This window comes from Sorex araneus, chromosome 2 (genome assembly GCF_027595985.1).
Source record: "Sorex araneus isolate mSorAra2 chromosome 2, mSorAra2.pri, whole genome shotgun sequence".
NCBI lineage: Eukaryota > Metazoa > Chordata > Mammalia > Eulipotyphla > Soricidae > Sorex > Sorex araneus.
This window is the reverse complement of record NC_073303.1, coordinates 27,273,276-27,299,884: the sequence shown is the minus strand read 5'-3', so window position 1 is coordinate 27,299,884 and position 26,609 is coordinate 27,273,276. Positions and strand designations below refer to the sequence as shown.

At 62.0% G+C, this 26,609-nt stretch overlaps 1 protein-coding gene across 2 annotated transcripts in view; it reads left to right on the top strand.

Moving 5' to 3' along the window:
- The window catches only part of ITPR3 (inositol 1,4,5-trisphosphate receptor type 3), a 61,712-nt gene that overhangs the window by 23,306 nt on the left and 11,797 nt on the right, over positions 1-26,609 (top strand). For both annotated transcript variants that reach the window (XM_055126355.1, XM_055126354.1), the window contains exons 3-35: positions 387-508; positions 1,559-1,645; positions 1,738-1,896; positions 1,998-2,096; positions 2,227-2,310; positions 4,095-4,241; positions 4,385-4,480; positions 4,926-4,976; positions 5,098-5,240; positions 6,489-6,588; positions 6,706-6,866; positions 7,331-7,472; positions 11,152-11,313; positions 11,855-12,027; positions 12,701-12,820; positions 13,129-13,311; positions 14,164-14,415; positions 14,501-14,645; positions 15,321-15,462; positions 15,783-15,982; positions 16,565-16,694; positions 17,039-17,096; positions 19,525-19,690; positions 20,928-21,092; positions 21,637-21,711; positions 21,954-22,079; positions 23,420-23,542; positions 23,620-23,820; positions 24,221-24,472; positions 24,601-24,726; positions 24,821-24,946; positions 25,732-25,852; positions 26,173-26,363. In XM_055126355.1, coding sequence (XP_054982330.1) covers positions 410-508; positions 1,559-1,645; positions 1,738-1,896; positions 1,998-2,096; positions 2,227-2,310; positions 4,095-4,241; positions 4,385-4,480; positions 4,926-4,976; positions 5,098-5,240; positions 6,489-6,588; positions 6,706-6,866; positions 7,331-7,472; positions 11,152-11,313; positions 11,855-12,027; positions 12,701-12,820; positions 13,129-13,311; positions 14,164-14,415; positions 14,501-14,645; positions 15,321-15,462; positions 15,783-15,982; positions 16,565-16,694; positions 17,039-17,096; positions 19,525-19,690; positions 20,928-21,092; positions 21,637-21,711; positions 21,954-22,079; positions 23,420-23,542; positions 23,620-23,820; positions 24,221-24,472; positions 24,601-24,726; positions 24,821-24,946; positions 25,732-25,852; positions 26,173-26,363 — 4,605 coding nt within the window. In that variant the 5' untranslated portion in view covers positions 387-409. The remainder of the gene's footprint in view (positions 1-386; positions 509-1,558; positions 1,646-1,737; positions 1,897-1,997; positions 2,097-2,226; positions 2,311-4,094; positions 4,242-4,384; positions 4,481-4,925; positions 4,977-5,097; positions 5,241-6,488; positions 6,589-6,705; positions 6,867-7,330; positions 7,473-11,151; positions 11,314-11,854; positions 12,028-12,700; positions 12,821-13,128; positions 13,312-14,163; positions 14,416-14,500; positions 14,646-15,320; positions 15,463-15,782; positions 15,983-16,564; positions 16,695-17,038; positions 17,097-19,524; positions 19,691-20,927; positions 21,093-21,636; positions 21,712-21,953; positions 22,080-23,419; positions 23,543-23,619; positions 23,821-24,220; positions 24,473-24,600; positions 24,727-24,820; positions 24,947-25,731; positions 25,853-26,172; positions 26,364-26,609) is intronic.

The following is a 26,609-nucleotide window of genomic DNA, read 5'->3' as shown; positions in this document are numbered from 1 at the left end:
AGCTCGAGCCCTCATTTCCCAGACGCCCCTGATGAGGCCCCCCTCCGCATTCCCACTGGGAACCAGGGGACTCCTTCAAGGCAGTGGGGCTGATGTGACGGGCTGAGGGAGGCAGCCCGGGGCTGGGGAGCTCTGGGCCAGCCTGAAGATGCAGGAGGACTTCCTGGGGGAGGTGCCAGGCTGACGGCTTCTCCCGCTTCTGTCCAGTTGGAAGAATTGCATGAGGAATGTGGAGCGTGGGCGAGAGACCGCTCACGGGAGAGCATGGCTTCTTGGGGGGCCGGCCCAGGGGACACGTCTCAGTGGTGATGCGGGTGGACCTCCAGGGTGGAGACCCGGCCCGGCCTGCCTCTGGGCTGAGCGGCCCCCCTCCGTGTGCCCCCCAGACTGCCTCTTCAGGGTGTGTCCCATGAACCGCTACTCGGCCCAGAAGCAGTACTGGAGGGCCAAGCAGAGCAAGCAGGACAAGGAGAAGATCGCGGACGTGGTGCTGCTGCAGAAGCTGCAGGTGAGGGGAGGCGGGTGTGTGTGTGCAGGCGTGTGTGCCAGTGTGTGCTGATATGTGTGTGTGTGGGCATATGTGTGTATGAGTGTGCAAGTGTGTGCAGGGTATGTGCTTGTGTGTGCGTGCATGTGCGCGAGGTATGTGTGGGTGAGTGTGTGTGTGTGCCAGTATGTGTGTGTGTGCATGTGTGGCCGAGTGTGTGCAAGTGGGGGGATGAATATGTGAGTGGGTATGCTCAAGTGTATGGGTGGGTGTGCTGTGTGCATGTGTGTGCGTGCGTGTGTGTGTGTGCTGATATGTGTATGTGTGCATGCGGGTGTGTGTGGGTGTGCATGCGTGCATGTGCATGTGCTGGTATGTGTATGTGTGCAGGTGTGTGTGTGCGGCATGTGTGCATGAGTGTGAGCATGTGTGTATGTGTGCATGCATGGTGTGTGTGTGTATAGGAGGTGGGGGTGTGTGCGGGGGGCGGGTGGTTTGGGAGATGGGCAGTGGGGGGTGCCCCTCCTGTGGGCTGGCACAGGCCTAGGCAGGGCACGTGGCTCCTCAAGTAGCCTGTGGCCAGGTCACTCCCAGAGCCCCCAGTGGGGCCCCGGGCAGCGGCGGCACTCACGGGGCCCCAGGGAGCTGGTCCCCTGTGTCCCCATAGTGATGGAGTTGGAGCCCGAGACCTGAGTGGGGCGGGGCTGTCAGCTGCCTCCTGGGAGTTGGCAGAAGGTCCCGGAGCGTCCCCAAGACCCCGGTTCCTTGAACACGGGTTCCAGAGTCAGAAAGGAAAAATAAATCCTCAGCACCCCCGCTGGCTGCCTGACCGGTGACCAAACAGGCAGTGGCCCCTGCAGCCCGCGAGTCCGAGCCCCGGGGGCACTCTCGCCCACTTTGGGCAAGACCGGCCGTGTGGACATGTGTGCCTGGCCGGGCAGCGGTGCGGCTTCCCCCCGGGGTCCTCAGACAGGGCCCAGCCTCGGCCGGCCCTCGGGGAGGAAGCGGGGGTCTTCGAGGGCTCGGGCGGCGCTCACCCTCGCGTCCGTGTCCGTGTCCGTGTCCGTGCAGCACGCGGCGCAGATGGAGCAGAAGCAGAACGACACGGAGAACAAGAAGGTGCACGGGGACGTGGTGAAGTACGGCAGCGTGATCCAGGTGCGGCAGGCGCCCGAGAGTGGGCCCGGGGCGGCCCCAAGTGGTCGCCGCTATGACCCCCCCCATGCTGACCTCGGCCCGTCTGCCCACAGCTGCTGCACATGAAGAGCAACAAGTACCTGACGGTGAACAAGCGCCTGCCGGCGCTGTTGGAGAAGAACGCCATGCGGGTGACGCTGGACGCCACGGGCAACGAGGGCTCCTGGCTCTTCATCCAGCCCTTCTGGAAGCTGCGCAGCAACGGGGACAATGTGCGGGCTCCTGCAGGGGCGCAGCGGGGCGGGCGGCCCCGGGGGGGGGGGGCTGGGGGCTCGGCCCTGCCCCCGTCACCCACTGCTGCCTGTCCCTGCAGGTGGTGGTTGGTGACAAGGTGATCCTGAACCCCGTCAACGCCGGCCAGCCGCTGCACGCCAGCACCTACGAGCTCAGTGACAACGCGGGCTGCAAGGAGGTGAGTGCCCAGCCCCGGGCAGGAGACACGCCCCTCCGAGCGCTCTCACCGGCCCCAGCTGGTTGGCCCCATCTCCCCCCTCACCGGCCAGCACCGGCCCCAGTAGCGGCGTGGTCTCTGCCCCCTGCAGGTCAACTCGGTGAACTGCAGCACCAGCTGGAAAATCAACCTGTTCATGCAATTCAGGGACCACCTGGAGGAGGTGTTGAAAGGGGTGAGGACTGGAGCCCTCCCCCCACCCCACTCCACGCCTGCCCGACCTGCCGATCCAGCTCTGCCCCATTCCTCCTTCTCTCTGCCTCTGCCTCCCTGGGCCCCCCCAGGATCCATTCCCCCCCCAGCCCGCAGCCGTACGACCTCCTCCCCTGTGGCCGTTGTCGTTTTCTCTCCCGTTGAGGGGGCTTCAGAGAATTGGGGGTCCCCACACCCCCACTCAGCAGTGGGCCCACTCCTTTGAGCGCCCGTCGTTCCACCATGCCCGCCCATGGGCCTGTCCTTTGCTCTGGAAGTAAGGCCGCTGTGGAGGGGGGGCAGCTGAGAGTGGGGGTGAGCGGATGTTGCGGGTGGGGGTGCCCGAGAGACTGGCAAAGGAGCCCTGGGAGCCAGTATGGGGAGGGGGCGGCGTCAGGGGCTCCTTGAGTGGGCTGCAGGGGGCCTGCGTGTGGGGGGACGGTGGCTCCGGGGCTCCCCCGTGAGCGGAGCTGTGTGGTAGGACAGTGGCCGGCTCCGCGTGCCCCTGCCCCCCTCTGTCCCCGCCAGCTGCTTGGTGACACATTCCTGCCACCGCAGGCTGCCTCCGCCGCCCGCCCTCCCCCTCTGCCCGCCTCCCGGGCACCCCTTGTTTCCTGTGCCCCCACACTCTCAACAGAGGCGCCTGCCCGCCCCTCAGCTGCCCGTGACACAGCCCGGGCCCGCCCCAGCGCCTCCCAGAAACCTCCAGTGACACGTTTCAGCCCCAGATATGCCAGTGCACTTGGAAAGGAAGCAGCAGCTGGCCAGACCCGGGCGGCGCCTGTCCCGGCCCCCCAGGAGGCCGTGCGGGAAGCCCCCGCCCCTGGTCTGGTCCCCACCCCACTCTGCCCCTGCGTGCTGCCCTTGTAACTCCGTGTCGTTTGTCTCCTCGCTCCCCCAGCGGCTGCGGCTCTGCCCGGCCGGCCCGATCCATGTATTCTCTGATGAATTCACCGGCTCTGTCCTTCCGAGGCTCGGGGTCCTCAGACCCCGTCACTCACTGTCTCCTCGCTCGGGCGGCGCTCAGCTGTGTTGGCTCGGAGACCGACAGTGTCACCACGGAGGCTGGCGGGGGCCGGCGGGTGGACAGCTGAGCCTGCGGGTGGCACACAGGCCCGACCCACCTGCCACGCGCTCTGGTGGCCCTTCGCAGCTCCTTCCCCGCCTCGAGTCTCTTCCCTGGAAAGTGGCGCCGGTGTTGTGGGTGCCCCGCGGGTTCGTGCCTGCGTTCGGGGAGAGAGCTCCCTGGAAAGTGCTCCAGAGAGGCGCGCGGGGAACGTGCGGTTCCTTCACGATTCAGTGACTGTGATCACAGCCGCCCCATTGCACAGCAGAGAACAGTGAGGCCCAGAGACGTGCAGGGGCCGTTTCGCAGGCATGCAGCGGTGCAGAGCAGAGACCGTGCGGTCTCTGTGTCCGTGTGTCCGAGGCGGCAGAGAGGAGCGGGGGAGCGTGCAGGGTTCGCCTGGAGGAGGCCGGGTTCAGTCCCCAGCACCCACTGGGTGCCCTTGCTGGGTTTGGTGCCCAAACCAACCCAGCGGGACGAGGAGACAGACCGCGCCCCCCACACTCCCACTCAGTAAAGGTGCAGAGTGAAGGCACAGAGCACCCCCTTTGGGGGTGGGATCCCTCCTGCCTCAGGGCGGCCTTTCAATGTCGGGGTGGGGGTGGGCCGATGCAGGGCTCCTTCCCGCTGCCCCGTGCCCGCCTCGCCCTGGAGGCCGGGGGGGCCGTGTCCCGCGTCCGTCTGAGCGCCCCTCCCTGCAGGGGGACGTGGTGCGGCTGTTCCACGCGGAGCAGGAGAAGTTCCTGACGTGTGACGAGTACAAGGGCCGGCTGCAGGTCTTCCTGCGCACCACCCTGCGGCAGTCGGCCACCTCGGCCACCAGCTCCAACGCCCTCTGGGAGGTGGAGGTCAGCCTGCCCGGCCCACTGCCCCGGGAGCCCCTCCACGCCCTCCGCTCCCCCCAGTCCCCTGGGATCTGGCTTCCCCGCCCCTGCCCTCCCCCCGGCCGGCCGGCCCCCTGCCCTGGCCTTCACCTCTGCACCCCAACCAGGTGGTCCACCACGACCCCTGCCGGGGAGGAGCCGGCCACTGGAACGGCCTGTACCGCTTCAAGCACCTGGCCACGGGCAACTACCTCGCCGCTGAGGTGAGTGGGGGGGGTCTCCTGGGGCTCAGGCGGTGCCTCCCCAGGTGCCTGGGTGGAGGTGGCGGTGTCCACGTGTGCACAGGGACACGTGTGCGCTGGCCGCTGCTTGCCGGCCTGTATCAGACACGTGTGCACTGAGGCCACGAAATGTCCCCGGGCTGCGAATCAGTCCTGGCCCCTCGGGTAGGGGGCTCGTGTAGGGGGCTCGGGTAGGGGGCTCGTGTAGGGGGCGTGAGTGGGATCCGGGAAGGCAGGGCCTGAGGCTCTCACTGGGGGCTCCCTGGAGATGTGGGGCTTGGGGAGGGGGCTGGCCCCCCCTCTGGGGTGTGTGGGGCTGCGCCTCTCTGAGCCGGGCCCTGTGTAGACCCTGTGGGAGGTGGGCATCGTGGGGGTCTGGCCTGGCCTGGGGTCCGTTCGCTCCCCCCATCTTGTGTCTCTGTTGCAGGAGAACCCCAGCTACAAGGGGGAGGCCCCGGAGCCCAAGGCGGCAGGAGCGGTGAGGCCAGGGCCCGGGCCCGGGCCGGGGGTCGGGCTGGAGGGCAGAAGCTGCTCAGGGGGTCCCGGGGGCGTTCTGGAAGGCAGAGGGGCTCCCGCCTGAGTGGGGGTCCTTACCCTAGGGCGCCCAGGGCCGCACGGGGCGCCGGAACGCTGGGGAGAAGATCAAGTACCGCCTGGTGGCCGTGCCCCACGGCAATGACATCGCCTCGCTCTTCGAGCTGGACCCCACCACGCTGCAGAAGACCGACTCCTTCGTGCCCCGGTGCGTGCGCGCTGCAGCCTGGCCCGCCTGCCCCGTGTCCCGTGCCCCAGTCCTCCAAGGCTCTCTGGTCTCAGGACCTGCAGAGCTGCCCCTTAGGGGTTGGAGCGCCGAGGCCTGTGGGTAGCTGGTCCCGCCGGAGCCCCTGCTGTGAGCTGGCCTGGGTGCTGCCTGCTGGGTGCTGCATCCGGAGTCCTGAATCCTGGGCACTTCCTGCTGGGCACTGCATACAGGACACTCGTGCAAGGTTCTCCCTGCTGGTGCTATGTCCTGGGCACTGCATCCTGGACTCTTCCTCCTGTGCCTTGGACACTGTACATACTGGGCACTGCCTGCTGCGTCCTGGACACTCTATACTGGGCACTTTCTGTGGGGTGCTGTGTACTGGGTGCTGCATGCTGGGTGCTCCCTATAGGGCAGTGCATAGTGTACAGTACATGCTGGGCGCTTCTTCCTGGGCAGTCTGCTGTGCGCTCTGTGCTCTCTGTCCACTCCCTGGCCCAGCCTCTCTGGGAGCTCAGGTACAGGGCAGTTTGTCCAGGTTTGCGGGTGGACCCCACCACCCTGAAGAACTCTAACCTGGGGTGTAACATCAAAACATCCCCAGGTGTTGGTCCGGAGAGACAGGGTATGAGCTAGATGCTTACCTTGCCTGTGGCTGACTCCGGTCCCACCCCTGGCACAGTGTGGGTCCCAAGTACCACTGGGACCGACCCCAAGCACAGAGCCAGAAGTAGCCCCCAATCACCGCTTGCTGTGCCTCTGAAATACCCCCCCCAAAAAAAGAGAAATTACCAGGTGCCATTTCGGTTCAAAAACCTCCTCAGTCTTGGGCCCCTTTTCCTCTCCTGTGAAGTCTCATCTGCGCATCAGCAGGGTCCTGGGAGGATGAACACGGGCCTGGGGCCCGCACCTGAAGCCCTGGGGGCCGACTCGTTTTAGATGCAGAGTGGTTTTCATTTCAGAAGCGTAATTATATTTCATAATCAAAGCCACGAGCATCTCTGCTGCGAATTGCGTGCCGCTCGACACTAAGTGGGATAAGTAGGCTAAATAGCCTCATTCGTCCAAATGAATTGGGCCCCAAGTTGACAAACAAACTTGGCATTTGGAATGCTCTGGGTTGGGGGAGGGCGGTGAGGCGGGCGGTGAGGCGGGTGGTGTGGGCGGGGCTCCGGGCGGGAGGGCGTGGAGGTCCCACAGCTGGATGGACACACCTGACCCCGAGCGCCGCCTCCACCCCGCCTGCAGGAACTCCTATGTGCGGCTGCGCCACCTCTGCACCAACACCTGGATCCAGAGCACCAACGTGCCCATCGACGTGGACGAGGAGCGGCCCATCCGGCTCATGGTGCGGCCGGGGGCGGGGCCCAAAGGGGCGGGGCTGGGGCGGGGCCCGCCCAGGGGCGGGGCCGGGAAGGGGCTGACCCTGCCCTTCCCCTGCCGACCCGCTGACCTTGCCCTGCAGCTGGGCACCTGCCCCACCAAGGAGGACAAGGAGGCCTTTGCCATCGTCTCGGTGCCAGTGTCGGAGATCCGAGACCTGGACTTCGCCAACGATGCCAGCTCCATGCTGGCCAGCGCCGTGGAGAAGCTCAACGAGGGCTTCATCAGCCAGAATGACCGCAGGTGGGCCCGCGGCGGCTCCCCCCAGAACAGCGGGCGGTAGCCAGGCCAGGCACACGTGCTGGGACTGCCCTTGGGGTACTCATCCTGGCTTCCCGGCTCGCTGCTCTCAGTCCTGGGACTCAGCCTAGAAGCTATCCTGACCCCTGCTTTACTGACGATGGGACTGAGGCCCAGAGAGGTTAGGAGACCTATCGGAGGTCACACAGCCCAATGTGGTGGTCTGGCTGCCAGTGCAGATCCCTTCACGGCAACCCCCGCTCCCTTTCCGGCGTGGGTTTCCTGAGATTCTTTCAAGGGACACTTGGGGACTGAGTGTGGGTGGGCAGCGGTGCGTTTGGAGAGCAGTCCAGGGTGCAGCTAGACGGCTCTGGAGGCTGCCCTGGAGTCCCCCGAGCAGGCCGGGGGGCTGGCGTCTGTTCAGGGGCTGACACTCACGCCCGCCGTCCCGCGTGCCGCCCTCCAAGGTTTGTCATCCAGCTGCTGGAGGACCTGGTGTTCTTCGTCAGCGACGTCCCCAACAACGGGCAGAACGTGCTGGACATCATGGTCACCAAGCCCAACCGGGAGCGGCAGAAGCTGATGCGGGAACAGAACATCCTCAAGCAGGTGCCGGGGACGGAGTAGGGAGGACAGGCCCGTGGATACCAGCTGGGGCAGGGCCAGGCTAGGAGCGGCGCCTCTTCCACTGTTCCTGCGTCTACTTCCTCTGTCGCCCACCCCCCCGCCCCCTTGTTTGGGGCCACACCTGGCAGTGCTCAAGGGTTACTCCTGGCAGGGCTCGGGGCCACCTGGGGTGCCAGGGGTCGAACCTGGTTGGCTGCTTGCAAGGCTCTACCTGCTGCTCCTACCCCCTCATCACCTCTTTTTCTTTTCATTGTTTGCTTTTTGGGTCACACCCAGCGATGCACAGGGGTCACTCCTGGCTCATGCACTCAGGAATTAGCCCTGGCGGTGCTCAGGGGACCATATGGGATGCTGGGAATCGAGCCCGGGTCGGTCGCGTGGAAGGCAAACGCCCTCCCCGCTGTGCTGCTATCGCTCCGGCCCCTCGTCACCTCTTTTTAAGTAGTTCATCCAGCGCAATCTGAATCGTTCTTTGTCTGTCCCTGATTTTGTTTGACCTCTGAGCTGGGGGACAGGCTGTTTTCCCATTTAACTCTCGAGGAAAATGAGGCACAGAGGTTATAGTATCAGACCCAGTGGGCTAGGAAACAGCAGGCTGTGGGTCTGGGCTCACTACGTCAGGTCCAGACCTTGGGCTTTAAGCAAATGGTTGGGGGGCCGGAGCGATAGCACAGCAGGCAGGGAGCTTGCCTTGCATGTGGCTGACCTAGGTTCGATCCCAGCATTCCATATTGTCCCCCGAGCACTGCCAGGGGTGATTTCCTGAGAGCAGAGAGGAGTAAGCTCTCAGCATCGCCAAGTATGGCTCCAAATCTGCCCCTACCAAAAGCCCCCCACCTTGCTGGGTATTACACCCTATCGGGCTAAGGATCCAAACCCAGGCACGTGCTCTATTATTAGGCCACATTCCCCTGCCCCCCCCCCAATTGAGTTATTTATTTATTTATTTTTATAATATGAGAGCACTGCTATTTATTCAGCCATTAATTAAGCTGATTGAACTGGGCATAACCTCTACAAAATTTTTTTTGCTTGTTTTTTTTTGCTTTTTGGCTCATACCTGGCGATGCACAGAGGTTACTCCTGGCTCTGCACTCAGGAATTGCTCCTGGCGGTGCTCAGGGGGCCATATGGGATGCTGGGAATCGAGCCTGGGTTGGCCGCGTGAAAGGCAAACACCCTATCCACTGTGCTATCACTCCAGCCCCCAAATTGTTTTGTTTTTTTTTTTTTTGCTTTTTGGGTCACACCCAGCGATACACAGGGGTTATTCCTGGTTTTGCACTCAGGAATTACTCCTGGCAGTGCTTGGGGGACCATATGGGATGCCGGGGATCGAACCCAGGTCGGCTGCATGCAAGGCAAACGCCCTACCCGCTGTGCTATCACTCCAGCCCCAAAATTGTTTTTTTTTTAAATAAAGTTTTATTCTGAAAAAATTTCAAATGTTACAAAAGAATATATACGCATACCATGTTGCCATCTTGGCTCTTCCTAGTTGACTCACTGCCCTGTCCTCCACCCGCCCATTTGACCTGAAGGCGTGTGCCACCCTAAAGCGTTACGGCATGCACCGCTTAAGAACAAGGGCGTTATCACCCCTCGGGAAATCAGTAATAATATCCTGACCACCTCAGATCCCTTTCTCATATCAGTTGCCCTCTTGTAAAAGGGGCTCAGAGGACCATATGGGGTGTTGGGGATTGAATCCGGGTTGGCCACATTAACCCCAGTACTGTTTTTGTCCTTTTTTTTGGGGGGCATTGTTTTTAGTTTGGGGTCACATCTAGCAATGCCCAGGGGTTACTCCCGCCTTTGCACTCAGGAATTACTACTGGCAATTGCTCGGGGACTATGCAGGTTGTCGGGGGTCAAACTCGAGTCGGCCGCATGCAAGGCAAACTCCCTCCCTGCTGTTCTGTCGCTCTGGCCCTTCAAACATCCTTTTCAAGCTGGTTTTTGTTGAGGCTGGGGAGGCAGGTCACGTGGTGGAGCAGATGCTTCGCATGTGTAAGTTGTGGCTTTGCTGCCAACACCCCTTGTCCCTACAGCACTGATGGGTGTCCCCTGGTGCAGGGCGTGACTCCTTAAACACAGATCCCACTTGTTTTTATTTATTGTTCTGTTGAATCAGGATCCAGCTAAGGTTTCCTCTTGTCTTTTTTTGCTTTTGAGGGGAGTCTTTTTGGGTCACACCCAACAAGGCACAGGGGTTGCTCCTGGCTCATGCACGCAGGAATTACTCCTGGCAGTGCTCGGGGGACCATGTGGGATGCTGGGATTTGAACCTGGGTCGGCCGCGTGCAAGGCAAACGCCCTACCCGCTGTGCTATCTCTCCAGCCCCTTCTCACTTCTTTTGGTTCCACACTTTTGGGTTCTTTTTCTAGAACAAATTTTACCTCCCATCACCCCATTGCCCCTTTTAATTTTTTTTTGTAATTACATTAGAATACTTTTTAAAAAAAAAAAAACAGGCCAACCTGCCTGGTTTCTTTTTAAAAATTGTATTGAATCACCACGAGATACACAGTTACAAAACTATTCATGATTGGGTTTCAGTCATACAATGTTTCAGCACCTGTCCCTTCCCCAGTGTACATTTCTCACTATCAGTGTCCCCAGTTTCCCTCCCACCATCCTTACCCAGTCGGCTTTTTCTCTCTCCTCTCTCCCCTTCCTCCCTCCCTCCTTCCCTCCCTCCTTTTCCCCTTTCCTTCCATCCCTTCCTCCCCCCTCCTTCTCTTTTCTCTCTCCACCCCTCTGTCCTTTTAACCATTATGGTTTGCAGTACAGGTACTGAAAGGTTATCATGTATATTCCTTTTTTTTTTTAACTTTTTTTTTGCTTTTTGGGTCACACCCAGCAATGCACAAGGGTTACTCCTAGTACTTAGGAATTACTCCTGGCCGTGCTCAAGGGACCATATGGGATGCTGGGAATTGAATTTGGGTCGGCTGCATGCAAGGCAAATGCCCTGCCCACTGTACTGTCGCTCCAGCCCCATCATGTATATTCCTTTACCTCCTTTCAGTGCTCAGTTCTTGTCCACAGTGACCATTTCCAACTCTCGTTGTCATAGCGGTCCCCTCTCTGCCTTACCTGCCCTCTCCTCCCCTCTTGTGGCAGGCTTCCAACCATGGCCCTTCTGGCCCTTGTTTCTACTGTCTTTGGGTATTAGTCTCATACTATTTTTTTTAATATCTCGCAAGTGAATACAACAAATCTCATCTGTCCCTCCCCCTCTGACTCATGGCACTCAGCATGCTACTCTGTATGTCCATCCGTGTATAAGCAAACGTCATGACTTCATTTTCCCTGGTCTGCCTTATTTCCTTAATCTGTCCACACCAGCTTGGCCTGCCTTTTCTCAGAGCCTCAGACCCCTGAGCCATGCCGCCTGCTGCTTATGCTCCAGGCCCAGGGTCTGAGCCGGGATTAGCATTCACGTGGGAAAGGGGGGCTGAGGCCAGTTCAGAATTCCCACTGGAAGTGGAAGAGGACAGGGCTGGAACAGGCAGGTGGCCCCCGGGCAGGCCAGCTCTGCCTTAGTTAGATGGAGGTGGCTCGGAGGAAGCGTCCCTTCGGGATTTCGCTGTCCGGAGAGATTAGGAATGTGGGCACCTGTTGGGGAGTCCCAGCTCGCTTTCCCTGCTCCCCCAGATCTTCGGCATTCTCAAGGCTCCCTTCCGGGACAAGGGGGGTGAAGGCCCCCTGGTGCGCCTGGAGGAGCTGAGTGACCAGAAGAACGCCCCCTACCAGTACATGTTCCGCCTGTGCTACCGCGTGCTGCGCCACTCCCAGGAGGATTACCGCAAGAACCAGGTGCCCGCCCGCCACCCACCCTGGCCGCCCGCCGGGCCCCTGGCCACAGGCCTGCTGGCCCTCTGTTGCTTCTTCCCTCACTTTCATTCATTCTGCAAATACTGAGGCAAGTGCCCTGTGCAGGAACTGCTTCAGCCCCAATGATACAGGAGGCACCAACCCAGTCCCAGGACCAACCAGAACCACCCTGTAACCTGGCCCCGGGCTCAGGAGGGCCGGGGGATGGAGTTTATGCTGAGCTGCCCGCCGAGTCTTAAGTTCTGAACAAGGGTCCTGTGGTTGCATTTTGCACTGGGCCCCATAAATTATTACCTAGTCCTGGCAGACAGACAAGGCTGGTGCCTCCCAGAGGCTTCTCTGGGGAGACAGACCAGACCCCGCCCCCCCAGCCGTGCATCTGAATTATACACACCCGCGCGTGTTCCTGGAGCTGCCTTCTCTTCCCAGACCCCCACCTTTCTAGGGCCAGGTTCCCTGGGGTGTGTCTGCGGGAGTGTGCGGGGTCAGGGCCAGCTCAGTCTATCCCCGGCCCCTCCTTCAGGAGCACATAGCCAAGCAGTTTGGGATGATGCAGTCCCAGATCGGCTACGACATCTTGGCTGAAGACACCATCACCGCGCTGCTGCACAACAACCGCAAGCTCCTGGAGAAGCACATCACCAAGACGGAGGTGGAGACCTTCGTCAGCCTGGTGCGGAAGAACCGTGAGCCCAGGTGGGCCCTCGCGGACGCCCCACAATGGGCCCCTCGCATAGGCCACGCCCTCCCATCGCCACGCCTCTCTAGCCAGCCCCGCCCACACACCACGCCCCTCCCATAATCACTCCCCAGTCACGTCCAAGTGCCAAGTCCCTCGCCAGCCCCGCCCACGAGGCACGCCCCCTCACAAGCCACGCCCCATACATCATGCTGCCCCTCTCGCAAACCACGTTTATACTCAACGTTAAACCAGCTGAACATTCTTTTTTATTTAATTTATTTATTTGCTTTTTTGGGGTCACACCCGGCAATGCCCAGGGATTCTGCACTTAGGAATTACTCCTAGCTGCGCTCGGGGACCATGTGGGATGCTGGGGATGGAACCTGGGTGGGCGGTGTGCAAGGCTTTCCTGCTGTACTAGCTCTCCAGCTCCCCAGCTGAACATTCTTACCTGTCCTTGTGCCTCCTTTACTCTGCCTCCTGGAGCCCCCACCTGGACCCCTGTGTGCGCCAGGGTGCTGCCCAGAGGATGTCCTTCCCCTGGCAGCTGGGCGCGCCGTCCAGCATCTGCATGCTTTGGGGAGGGACCAGGAGCGGCAGACTGCCCTGGAGAAGGGCGCTGCCCCCCGGAGAAGGGTTGCAGGGGTAGCCTCCAGTCCCAGCCCCACTCGTGCTGTCACTCTCCAGGTTCCTGGACTACCTCTCCGACCTGTGTGTGTCCAACCACATCGCCATCCCCGTCACCCAGGAGCTCATCTGCAAGTGTGTGCTGGACCCAAAGAATAGCGACATCCTCATCCAGACCGAGTGAGTGAGGCGCTGAGAGGCGCCCGCTGCCTTGGCAGCCCGCACCCAGGGCTCCCAGCTGCTTTGGAGCTCGGGCACACCGGGTTCAGCCAGACCTGGTCCCAGAGCTCTCTGCAGATCTGTGCAGTGCTCCCCATGTGCCCGGCCTGCGCATGGCAGTACAGGGGGAGGGAGGGAGGGACGAGGACACAGCAGAGTGAGCGGCGGCCTCCCCTGCCAGAGCTCAGGGTCTGTTTGGGGTGCCAGGCTGGCGCTGCGTTCCACGTGGCAGAGGGTCCGGGCCTGATCCCCCATCCCGTGGTTTGCAGGCTCCGGCCCCTGAAGGAGATGGCCCAGTCCCACGAGTACCTGAGCATCGAGTACTCCGAGGAGGAGGTGTGGCTCACTTGGACCGACAAGAACAACGAGCACCACGAGAAGAGTGTGCGCCAGCTGGCCCAGGAGGCACGCGCCGGCAATGCCCACGACGAGAATGTGCTCAGCTACTACAGGTGCCCCGGCCCGGCCCCACCCCTCCTGCACAGCTTCCGGCCACCTGGCCTCCCTGGGAGGTCTTCAGCTGGTCCCCGCTGAACAACGAGCCGTATGGGCTCCGGGTGGGCTCCTGGCTCTCCCGGCCTGCAGCCCCCCCAGGGGAGTGGATATAGCGCGTGTAGCTTGGGGTAGCCCCGACGCCAGGCTCAGCACAGCCCACGTCCTCGGGAGCCCAAGCCTGGCTTCAGATGGATGTGTTCCAAGGACACTAGGCACCGCGCGGCAGACGCTCGCCTGCCTGAACACCAGGCCCTGTGAGAGCACGTCACCCGCTCACTCCTCCCTGCCTTGCAGTAGCCCTGTGAAATGGGGACTGCCCTCCCAACCATTGGCAGGCTGGGAGGCGGGCACAGAGAGGGAAAGGTCTCATTTGAGGATGCAGAGCCATCCGTGGCAAGGCACATCACCGCTTCCTTCTCTGGGCAGGAAATCATGCAAATAGAGCTTCCCTTGGTCCTCCACCGCGAGCATCTTCCCCCCCCACCCGGCTGCTCGCCTTCCTTCCTCTCTCAGCCCTGCCTCCCTCTCTGGCCCTGGCCGTGCACCCTCTCACCCCGCTCCTCTCTCCGTCCCCCCTAACTTTCCAGCCCTTGCTCTCTCTGTGATCTGACCTCGCTGAGCCAGACGCATTTTCCTTAGCAAGGGGAGACTTGCCAGCCCTCCAGATTCTGGGCTGTGTTTCCAGACCCCAAGCGTGACTGTCACAGTCGACGGTTGCAGAGCCCCGTTGGCACTCTCTCTCAAGTCCTCCCCGAGCTGAGGCTCCGGCACCCGCCTGCCGCGTCCTCACCTCGCTCCCGGCTCTGCAGGTACCAGCTGAAGCTCTTCGCCCGCATGTGCCTGGACAGGCAGTACCTGGCCATCCACGAGATCTCCCAGCAGCTGGGCATCGACCTCATCTTCCTGTGCATGGCCGACGAGATGCTGCCCTTTGACCTGCGTGCCTCCTTCTGCCATCTGATGCTGCATGTGCATGTGGACCGAGACCCCCAGGAGCTGGTCACGCCCGTCAAGTTTGCCCGCCTCTGGACCGAGATCCCCACGGCCATCACCATCAAGGAGTGAGATGGGCAGGTGGGGTGGGCTGGGCCGGGCCAGGCTGGGGGTGGATCTCGGAGCCCCTTACACCTCACTCCACACCCCCAGCTACGACTCCAACCTCAATGCCTCCCGGGATGACAAGAAGAACAAGTTTGCCAGCACCATGGAGTTCGTGGAGGACTACCTCAACAACGTGGTCAGCGAGGCTGTGCCCTTTGCCAACGAGGAGAAAAACAAGCTCACCTTTGAGGTGGGTGGCCCCGGGGCTCGCGCTGACCCTGCGTGTGGCAGTGTGGTCTACAGCACCGTGCAGTGCTCCCAGCCAGCAAGGGATGGTTGGCACCGGCAGCTGCCCACGCCCGAGGCTCACTCTTGGTGTCTGGGTGACGGTGCTCTCCCAGCGCCTCACCCAGGGGCCCTGCCACCCTCTGCCCCTGCCTTTCTGTGCTTCCGTGGTCTCCTCTGTGAACATCTCTTCCTCAGACACTCCTTCATTTCTTTTTTTTTTAATTTAATTTAATTTTATTATTATTATTTTTTAAATTCTTTTATTAATTCACCATGTGGAAAGTTACAAAGCGTTCAGGTTAAAGTCTCAGTTATACAATGCTCAAACACCCATCCCTTCACCAGTGCACATATTCCACCACCAAGAATCACGATATACCTCCCTCCTTCCTTCTTAATTTCTTTCGTTGGGGTCTGGACACCCTTTTCGGGGACCCCTGCTTCTATGTGCATGCCTGGCCCCGCCCTGTGCTGGCCCCGCCCCACGTGGCCCCGCCCCATTCACTCGGCCCGCCTCCATGCCGGCTCCGCCCCGTTCACTCGGCCCCACCCCCGTGCTGGCTCCGCCCCATTCACTCGGCCCCACCCACCCCGCGCTGGCTCCGCCCCATTCACTCGGCCCGCCCCCTGTCCGCAGGTGGTCAGCCTGGCGCACAACCTCATCTACTTCGGCTTCTACAGCTTCAGCGAGCTGCTGCGGCTCACCCGCACCCTGCTGGGCATCATCGACTGCGTGCAGGGCCCCCCGGCCATGCTGCAGGCCTACGAGGACACGGGCGGTGAGGCTCTGTGGGCGTGTCTCTCTCCTCCGCCGACCGGGGGTGGCAGACGGGGACCCGCCTTCAGAGACACTCCAGATGCCAAGCTGACCACCACCTCATTTTCAGGGCTCCCCCACCTCCCCATGCGCTGAGCGTTCTCACGGACCTCCCACGTAGTTCACCTTTGCCCTGTGCTCCCCCCACACCCTGCCCTCCCTGCCCCCTGCCCCCAGATCTGACTTAGAGCTCACCTGTTCCAGGGAGCCCTCCAGGAGGAGCCTGAACAGGTGTGGGTGAGGCGCGTCTGCCCTGTGTCATTATGGCCCTGCCTCCTGCAGGCAAGAACGTGCGGCGGTCCATTCAGGGCGTGGGCCAGATGATGTCCACCATGGTGCTGAACCGCAAGCAGTCCGTCTTTGGCGGCCCCAGCCTGCCTGCGGGCACCGGGGCCGCCGAGTCCCTGGACAGAAGCAAGTTTGAGGAGAATGAAGACATTGTGGTGATGGAGACCAAGCTGAAGATCCTGGAGATCCTGCAGGTGACGGCCCGGCCTGGGGTTGACGGGAAGGAGACGGTGGGGGCCGGCTGGGCACCCTCGGGTCACGGCCCAGCTCCCCGGCATCGCTGTCTCGCGAGGCTGCTGGTGTGGAGCCTGGCCTGGGCACTAACGACACGGGCTCCTGGGACCAGCCGTCCCTGAGGCACGAAGTCTTGCTGGGAGGGGCAGGGTCCTTCCCGCTCTGCTGCCCGGAGGGCCCGCCCGGGGCCTGCCACCCCACAGAGCGAGGAGCTCTGAGCCCAGGGGTCCCAGCCGCACTGGGCCTGGGGGCTTCCAGCTTGTTCTGGGGGTGGGGGGCTTCTGATCTGAGTCCCGTGCCCACGAGTAGGGGCCAGTTGAGGGGACTGGGTCCCTCCCGCCTCCCTGCACCCCTCAGGCCTCTCCGGCTCCCTAAGGGCCTCGGTGCCCCCCCTCGGCCCAGGGGAGCCCTAGGGTCTGTCTGGAACAAGACAAGTCCACCCGGAGACCCGAGGGCTCCCTTCCCGCTCCCCAGGAGAGGGGCTCTGGGCCCCCCGGGGTGCTCCTGCCCGGCCGGCCCTCACCCCCTGCCCGCCCCCACAGTTCATCCTCAACGTGCGGCTGGATTACCGCATCTCCTACCTGCTGTCCGTCTTCAAGAAGGAGTTTGTGGAGGTGTTTCCCATGCAGGACAGTGGGGCCGACGGCACCGCCCCCGCCTTCGACTCCACCAGTGAGCCCCCCGCCCCCCTCCGCCCCAGGCCCAGGCTCACCCCCGCTCTGTCCCCACACTCTCGGTCGCCTGAGTTGCCGTGGGGAGGGCAGAGGGCGAGAGCCTTCCCCTGTTCCCTAAATGGGGGAAACCGAGGCCCAGAGACTTGCCCATGGTGGCAGGCGATGACCAGGGTACCCGGGCCCAGGATTCTGCCCCCACCCCAGCTCTGTCCCTGCTCTGGGCGGTCCCACATCTCTGGGAAAGGGGCGGGCAGAAGGGGCCCACCCAGCCTGGGTGGGAGAGAGGGGGCTGGGTCCTTCTGCCCCTCCCTCCCGTGCTCCCCACCTTTCTTGCTCCCACAGCCGCCAACATGAACCTGGATCGCATCGGGGAGCAGGCGGAGGCCATGTTTGGAGTCGGGTGAGGCTATGATTGAGGCGGGGGTGGTGAATGGCATCACACAGGCCTCAGACCCTTCTTGGGATGGTGGGGGGGTGCAGCCACCCCTCCCTCTGCCAGGCCCTGCTCTGTGGCTCTGACCTCTGGCTCTGAGCTCCGACCGCCCCCCACCCCCCCAAACCTGGGCTCCATGTCAGGGCCCTGGTGTGAGCACGCTGGATTTGGTCACAACAAAGGATGTCGTGTCCCCGGCCGGGCAGGGGTGTGGGGCTGTCGGGCAGCGTCCTGGAGTGGGGAGAGATCACCCAGAGTTGGGGACTCGTAACTGCCATGCCACAGGCATCTGCTGAAGCCTTGGACCCCTTCTCAGTAGCATTTTTATTGTTTATTTTGGTCTTAGGCCACGCCCGGCAATGCTCAGGGCTCATTCTTTGCAGTGCTCAGGGACCACAGGGGTGCCAGGGATTGAACCTGGGTCGGCCACGTGCAAGCAGATGCCCTCCCCACTGTACTCTTGCTCCAGACGCAGCCTTTATTTAGACTAGGAGGACGGGGTGAAGGCAGGAAACCCGCGTGGTCCGAGAGGGGGGTCTCCGAGGCAGGCTTCCCTCAGCGGCGTTCCCACACCCACACAGCGCAGGCACCGGGGTCAGTTCTAGGGCTTGGAAGCAGTAGGTGTGCCCGCGACTGTGTTCATACAGCGAAGGGGGAGCCGCATTGGCAGGCATGATTAGCGCCCCAACCTCCTGTAGTGAGGCGGGTAAAGGCTCTTTTGTGATTTCGGGAACAACTTGGAGGTGATGAGGAGATATCAGATCTTTTTGTTTTTGGCACCGAGTGGTGCTTTTTGTTTTTAGCACCCAGTGGTGCTCAGGACTTACGCTTGGCTCTGCACTGAGGGGTTACCCCTGGCAGTGCTTGGGGGACCATATGGGGTGCCAGGGATTGAACCTAGGTTGGCCACATGCATGGCAAGCTCCCGGCACACGGTACTGTTTCTCTGCTCCCCCCATTTAATTAATTAATTAATTAACTTATTTACTTTTTTTTTTTTTTGCTTTTTGGGTCACACCTGGCGATGCACAGGGGTTACTCCTGGCTTTACACTCAGGAATCACCCTTGGCGGTGCTCAGGAGACCATGTGGGATGCTGGGAATCGAACCCGGGTTGGCCGCGTGCAAGGCAAATGCCCTACCCGCTGTGCTATCACTCCAGCCCCATTATTTACTTATTTTTCTTTTTGGGTCACACCTGGCGATGCACAGGGGTGACTCCTGGCTCTGCACTCAGGAATTACTCCTGGCCGTGCTCAGGGGACCATATGGGATGCTGGGAATCGAACCCGGGTCGGCCGCATGCAAGGCAAAAGTCCTACCTGCTGTGCTATCACTCCAGCCCCTTATTTATTTATTTTTATTATTTTTTTTCTTTACAAAGCTTTATTGAAACCCGCATGGCAAGGTGACAGCCAATGCTCCCCCCATTTTAAAAACAACAACTGTGTAAAACACAAAAATAAAAAGAAAGGGGCGCCACACCAGGGAGGTTGTTTAAAAAAAAAAAAAAAGAGGTATGTCCCGTTTGACTCCTTGTCATTGTTATCTTTAAAATTTTTGAATCTACCTCAAAGAGAGCCATATACAGCAGCTGAAAGACATTTTCAAGAAAATGCACAGATTCAGGAAATTATTAATTCTCCTATTTGCATTAAAATTAACAAAGGAATGGGAGTGACTCGGGAGCACTTTGATGGGTGTGACTGATAAACCTAAGCTCCTAGTGGCAAGGGGAGCACGACAAACCAATGATATCCAACAAACAACAAAACACTAAAGCATCTCTGTTTATTTTTGCCACATCCAGCTGTACTCAAATCTTACTCCCGGCTCCACTCAGGGATCACTCCTGGCAGGGCTCCTGGGACCAGAGTTGGGGATTAAATCCAGGTCAGCCATGTGCAAGGCGAGAGCCTTCCCTGCACTGTACTCTCTCTCTGGCCCCAAATCTATGACCTTTCGGGGTGATGATGTCACAGGTGCCGCTCGAGTTTTTCCCCGTGGAAGGAAGTGCTCCACGGAGGTTAGGTCCGTGGTGAGTGAGCACAGGCCCAGGAGTGACAGCACAGCGGGGAGGGCGCTTGCCTCGCACACGGCTGACCTGGGTTCCATCCCCGGCATCCCGTGTGCCCCAGCAGGAGTCATTCCTGAGTGCAGAGCCAGGCGTCAGCCCTGAGCTCCACCCAAAGAGACAAAAAATGGCGTCGTGCTCGGCTCCGTCCGAGCCCCCCGGAGTGCCCCGGGGGTATCTGTGGGTCCCGTGGGAAGAGCTCCTCCTCCTCTTGCTTCATCCGGGGACCTTGGGGGTCCCGGGGAGTGGCTGTTTCCGAGGGGGCCGCGGTTCCTAGCCGGCGCGGCCCTGCCCGGGCTGAGCACGCCGCTCCCGCCGCAGGAAGACGAGCAGCATGCTCGAGGTGGACGACGAGGGCGGCCGCATGTTCCTGCGCGTGCTCATCCACCTCACCATGCACAACTACGCGCCGCTCGTCTCGGGGGCCCTGCAGCTGCTCTTCAAGCACTTCAGCCAGCGCCAGGAGGCCATGCACACCTTCAAGCAGGTACTGCCCGGGCGCCGGGGCCGTGGGACAGCGGGGACCCGGCCCGGCCTCTGGCCCGGCCTCCATCCCGGCCTCCCGCAGGGTCCCCTGAGTGCAGCGCCAGGGGTAAGGCTGAGCCTCACCAGGTGTGGCCCCAAAACAAGCAAACGGACACACAGACGTTAGTCCTACGCCTGCCACCCAGCGGCTAGGGCTGACTGGGCCCCCGGGAGCACTGGTAGGGGGGTCAGTGTTGGGACATTTCAGCCCGAAACGATTCTATTGTGACGCTCATGGAGTCTTCATCAGGAATAAATGAATACATTACAGCCTAAAGCACAGGACAGTGAGGAGGGGGCTCCCCGCGGGGCTCACGTTTGGGGGCTTTTGCCCTGTTGAGCTCTGTGAGGTGAGGCTGGGTTCTGGCCACCTGGTGTCCCTGCGCCCCTCAGTGGCCGCCTGCGTGTGGCGTGCCGTGTTTCCTGGGTGCAGGCCCCACCGCGCGCCCCCGGGCCGAGAGCTGTGGTTTGCATTCAGCGGCCGAGTCGGGCTTCGCCGGGTCTGGGCCAGCACCGCGGGGACTCCTCCATGCTGCCCGCCAGGTGGGCTCTGCCGGGGGCATTTTGCGGGTGTTCACCTCGTAGCAGGTACGGAGCACCAGGCTGTGGCGTTCCCGCAGACTGTGTGGTCTCTCTGCTTCCCCTCGTGGAAGGGGGTTTTTTGCTTTTGTTTTTGGGCCACATCCAGCGATGCACAGGGGTCTCTCCTGGCTCTGCAGTCGGGAATTACTCCTGGGAGGGCTCAGGGACCGTATGGGATGCCAGGGCTGAACCCGGGTTGTCTGTGTGCAAGGCAAGCGGCCTACCGCTTGGGCCCTGGAAAGGGGAAATTAGGATCCACAGGGCAGGAAGGTGGGGATCAGCGGTCGTGCCCCTCTTTGGGGAGGCCCCTAGGGATGCCAGAATGCTTTGTCCCGCCTGGCTCAGGGTCTGGCAGCAGGTGGCAAGAGTCAGCGGGTAACCAAAGTCAGTGTGTGCCGGGCAGGCAGGGAGGTCTGGTCATCCACAAGGGCTTCCTGGAAGCGGCATCCTTATGGTAGCACCATCCGTGCTAAGTAGGCATTGGCGTTGGTTCAGTGCATAGCAGTGGGGGTTGGGGGGGAGAGGGCTGGACCGTGGTCAGCTGCGTGCCTCCACACGCGGTGCCCCCATGGGCAGTGTCTCCTGGCTCACCAGCCACGCGTGTGCTCGGCCTCCAGGTGCAGCTGCTGATCTCAGCCCAGGACGTGGAGAACTACAAAGTGATCAAGTCGGAGCTGGACCGCCTGCGGACCATGGTGGAGAAGTCGGAGCTGTGGGTGGACAAGAAGGGCAGCGGCAAGGGCGAGGAGGTGGAGGCTGGCGCGGCCAAAGACAAGAAGGAGGTCAGTGGGGGGCTGGCGCGCAGTAGGACGGCAGGAGGGGTGCTTGCCTTGCAGGCACCTGACCCAGGTTCAATCCCCAGCATCCCCGATTGGGTCCCCCAAACCCTGCCAGGAGTGATCCCTGAGGGCAGGGCCAGGACTAACCCCTGCACACTGCCGGGTGTGGCCCCCAAACAGAAAGAAAAGAAAACGAAGCTGAGGGTCAGGCTCCCCAAACTGGAGGACGTGTTCTACACACGGGGGCCCCGACTCAACCCCCACGACTGCATGATACCCCAAGAATGGCCAGGAGGGGGACTGGAGTGATAGCACAGCGGGTTGGGCGCTTGCCTTGCACGCGGCCGACCCACATTCAATCCCCGGCATCCCGTATGGTCCCCTGAGCACTGCCACGAGTGATTCCTGAGTGCAGACCCAGGAACGATCTCTGAGCGTTTCCCAGTGTGGCCCCAAAACAAAATACAACCAAAAAAAGGAGGTGAGAGGGTGGCCCCCGGGCGCTGTGTGGGCGGGGCCTCGCTGACCTGTCCCCCCGCGTCCCCAGAGGCCCACGGACGAGGAGGGCTTCCTGCCGCCGCCTGGGGAGAAGAGCAGTGAGAACTACCAGATCGTCAAGGGCGTGAGTGCGGGGCCCGGGCAGACGAGACATCGTCCAGCCTGTCCCTGGGCCGCGAGAGCCGCCCTGCCAGATGGGACGAGTCTCGCGCTGGGGGACTCTGGGGGCTGACACGGAGGAGGCTGCAGCGGGTTCCGGCTCGCACGTGACGGATAGCCTCAGCCCTCCGCCTTCCCGTCCCTGCTGTGAGCTGGAGCTCAGTGGGGGGAGGGGCCCCGGGGCTCACCCCTGTTCCCCCCCCCCAGATCCTGGAGCGACTGAACAGGATGTGCGGTGTTGGGGAGCAGATGCGGAAGAAGCAGCAGCGGCTACTCAAGAACATGGACGCCCACAAGGTCATGCTGGACCTGCTGCAGATCCCCTACGACAAGGTGCCCCTGTCCCACAGGCTCCCCGTGCCAGCCCCCGCCTCGCGCCCCCACACCTTGACCCCCGCGTCAGTGCCCGCCACCCTCTCAGTCCCATCCCCGTAGGCCTCGACTTGATCTCAGGTTGACTTTTGACCCTGACCCCAGCTTCCTTCCCCTTCTCTGGCCTAATCAGGGCCATCTCCGCTTCATTTCACTTATTTAAAAACTTTCGTCGCCCATTCTTTTTTGTATCGTGTTTTGGGGTCACTCGCCCAGAGATGCTCAGGAGTCACTCCAGGCTCTGTGCTCAGAAACTATTCCTGGGGGTGCTCAGGGGGATCATATGGGTCCCAGGATTGAACCTGGGTCTGCTGCATGCAAGGCAAACTCCCTCCCCACTGTACTGTCTCTCCGGCCCTGCTCCGGACCGTTCCTGGGGTGTCATGCAGTGGTGGGGGCTGGATCTGGGCCTTCTGTGTGAAGAACATGTCCTCCCAGTTTAGGGAGCCTGACCTCAGCTCAGCTTTTTTATTTTATTTATTTATTTAAAAAATTTTTTTCTTTTGCTTTTTGGGTCACACCCGGCGATGCACAAGGGTTACTCCTGGCTCTGCACTCAGGAATTACCCCTGGCCGTGCTCAGGGGACCATATGGGATGCTGGGAATTGAACCCGGGTTGGCCGTGTGCAAGGCAAATGCCCTACCCGCTGTGCTATCGCTCCAGCCCCTCAGTTTTATTTTTAAATTTTTTCTGTTTGTTTTGGGGCTATACCCGCAGTCCTCAGGAGTTACTCCTCGTCCTGCACTCAGGAATTACTCCTGGCAGGCTCGGGAGGCCATATGGAATGCCGGGGATCAAACCCGGGCCAGCTGTGTGCAAGACAAACGCCCTCCCCTGCTGTATCGTTCTTGGACCACCTCGGCTTCATATAAACCTTTGACTTGCAGCCTGCTGACCTTAATCCATGTTGACACTAATCTGACCCCAACCTCTGTCCTCACTGTGACCCTAGCCCTAGCCTCTCACCCTGGGACCTCTTACCCTGGACCGTCCCCAGGCCCACCCTAGTCCTGACTCCAACCCAACCCGTCTTAACCCTTCACCCTTCATTGCATACTTGACATATCTCAGGCCTCCCCCTGACCCCGGATGCTGACACCACCTCAGGCATCGCCGCAGATGTACCACCCTTTTGACCCTTGATCCCCACTCACTCCAGCCTCCCCTCAACCTCTGACCCTCAACCTCTGACCCCATCCTCCGACCCTTGAGCCTTGTGCTGCTGTTCCGTGCCCCTCCCCCGCCCTGCCCCCTGCCTGGTGGGGCAGCCCAGCACCGGGTCCCTGTTCTCTGCGCCAGGGCGACGCCAAGATGATGGAGATCCTGCGTTACACACACCAGTTCCTGCAGAAATTCTGTGCGGGCAACCCCGGCAACCAGGCGCTGCTGCACAAACACCTGCACCTCTTCCTCACGCCTGGGGTGAGGGCGGCGCGGCCTCGGGCGGGCGGGCGGGTGGCGGGTGGGCTTGCAGCCCCTCCTGACCCTGCCCCCCGCAGCTCCTGGAGGCGGAGACCATGCAGCACATCTTCCTGAACAACTACCAGCTCTGCTCGGACATCAGCGAGCCGGTGCTGCAGCACTTCGTGCACCTGCTGGCCACGCACGGCCGCCACGTGCAGTACCTGGACTTCCTGCACACCGTCATCAAGGCCGAGGGCAAGTACGTCAAGAAGTGCCAGGACATGATCATGACTGAGGTGAGGGCTGGGGGCTATGGCATGGGGTTGGGGGGGCAGGGCATGGGGGACTCAGAGCAGTGTCCAGCAGAGCTCAGGGACACGTGCCCTGTCTGGGCCTGGGACGTGGCTCCCGGGGAGGTCACTTGCCTGGAGAGTGGAGACCCTGGGGCCTGTCCCCAGCACCACACTGCAGACGCAGCCCAGAACATGGGAAGTCAACCTGACCTGGGAGTGCAGGGGCGGGATTGGCAGGGGCTTCCTGGAGGAAGTGCCTTGCCTGACGGGGTTCCAAGTGGGCTTCTTGCCCTGGGGGCAGGGGAGGCTTTCCTGAGTACTCGGGAGGTGGGGTCCCCATCCCAGGGACGCACGGGAGAGGGGAGGGGCTCAGCCGGGTGCCGCCCTGTGCCCCCACGCGCAGCTGACCAACGCGGGCGACGACGTGGTCGTGTTCTACAACGACAAAGCCTCGCTGGCCCACCTGCTGGACATGATGAAGGCCGCGCGGGACGGCGTGGAGGACCACAGCCCCCTCATGTACCACATCTCCCTGGTGGACCTGCTGGCCGCCTGCGCCGAGGGCAAGAACGTGTACACGGAGATCAAGTGCACGTCCCTGCTGCCCCTGGAGGACGTGGTGTCCGTGGTGACCCACGAGGACTGCATCACCGAGGTGGGCACGGGGCGGGCCCAGGCAGCGGGAGGGCGCGGGGCGGTCTCGGGGCGGGGCGCGGGGCGGGGCGCGGGGCGGGCGCGGGGCGGGGCGCGGGGCGGGCGCGGGCCTGACCCCCGTGCGTGCAGGTGAAGATGGCCTACGTGAACTTCGTGAACCACTGCTACGTGGACACCGAGGTGGAGATGAAGGAGATCTACACCAGCAACCACATCTGGACGCTCTTCGAGAACTTTACCCTGGACATGGCGCGGGTGTGTCCCTCCGCGGGGCCCGGGAAGCCCCTGGGGGCCGGTGTGGGGGGCCCCGCGTTGGCCCCCGCCCCCGCCTCACGCTCCCCCACCGCAGGTCTGCATCAAGCGCGAGAAGCGCGTGGCGGACACCACGCTGGAGAAGTACGTGCTGACCGTGGTCCTGGACACCATCAACGCCTTCTTCAGCTCCCCGTTCTCCGAGAACAGCACGTCCCTGCAGGTGGGGACGGGCAGGGGCGGGAGCCCACCTGTAGGACCCCTGGGGCCAAGGCCTGGGGCAGCCGGGAGGGCACTCGGCCTGCACACGGCTGACCCAGGTTTGAGTTTAAGCAGTTTTAGGGTGTTTTAAAAAATTTTTTTTGACTTTTGTTTCTTGGGCCACTCTTGGTGGTGCTCAGGGGTTGCCCCTGGCTCTGCGCTCAGAAATCACTCCTGATGGTGCTCGGGGGACCATACGGGATGCAGGGGGTTGGACCCAGATTGGTCATATGCAGGGCCAGCGCCCTACCCACTGCACTATCTCTTTGGTTCCTTTAAGGAGCTTTATGTTTTTTAATTTTTTAAATTTTATTTATTTATTTATTTTAGCTCTTTTGGCCACACCTGGCGATGCACAGGGGTTCCTCCTGGTTTTGCACGCAGGAATATTCTTGGCGGTGCTCCAGGGACCATATAGGATGCTGGGAATCGAACCGGGGTCGACTGAGTGCCAGGCAAAAGCCCTACCGCTGTGCTATCGCTCCGGCTCCTCCTTAAGTAGTTTTAAAGGAAGAGAAGGGTGAGCGGTCAGGTTAGAAGGCCCAGTCCTGGGCCTCCCAAGCTGCCATGCACAGTGGGGTTGCCATGCACCGCTGAGAGACTGCCTCATCCCGAACTGGCCCACGTGCCCCTGGCAGCTGCCTGCAGACTCGTCCCTCCACCATGCCCCGCCTCAGTGGGCCTGGGGCTGTCCGGGGTGGGGGTGAGGGGCGGTGCCGGCTGCATGGGGCCGTTTGCCTCTCGCAGACACACCAGACGATCGTGGTCCAGCTGCTACAGTCCACCACGCGGCTGCTCGAGTGTCCGTGGCTGCAGCAGCAACACAAGGCCTCCGTGGAGGCGTGCATCCGGACCCTGGCCATGGTGGGTGAGTGCGCGGCCTGCCCGCTCCCGGCTGCCCTGAGCGCGTGCGTGGGCGGCTCCCCTGCAGCCGTGAGTGCCCGGCCGGGAGGGGCTACTCCTCCTCCAAGTGCTGGGGGCGAGTCCCCAGGTTTCCTGCTGGTGGGTGGCCTCAGGGGGGATGGTGAGGGAGGGGGAAGGCGGGGTCAGGGCCCAGTCTGAAAGGGGAAAGGGCCCAGTCCCTGTGGGGGCTGGAGCGGGAGCGCCTGCGTCCTGCGCCCCCAGCAGGCAGCTCTGGGATGGGCGTGTCTGGCCGGCTGAGCTCCGCCCCCTGCGTGTCCCCCGCAGCCAAGGGCAGGGCCATCTCGCTGCCCATGGACCTGGACGCCCACATCAGCGTGCTGCTGAGCAGCGGGGCCAGCTGCGTGACGGCCGCCCAGCGCAACGCCGCCAACTACAAGGCCACCACGCGCACCTTCCCCCGGGTCACCCCCACGGCCAACCAGTGGGACTACAAGAACATCATCGAGAAGCTGCAGGTGGGCGGGGGGGTTCTGGGCACCCCCGGGACGTGGGCGCCAGGCGAGGGCCCCCAAGACAGCAGGAGCCCAGCAGGTGCGGGTGGTGCTCGCAGAGGGGGCTGGGCCCCCTGCTCCCGACTCTGCCTTTCCCTGGGTGGGCCCGGAGCCCTGTGGCAGGAGACCGGGGTCTTCCCCAGGACCCCTGAGAACCTGGGGCTCACTCCCCTGGCGAGGGGCTCCACAGGGCCCCAGCTTCGTGCAGGG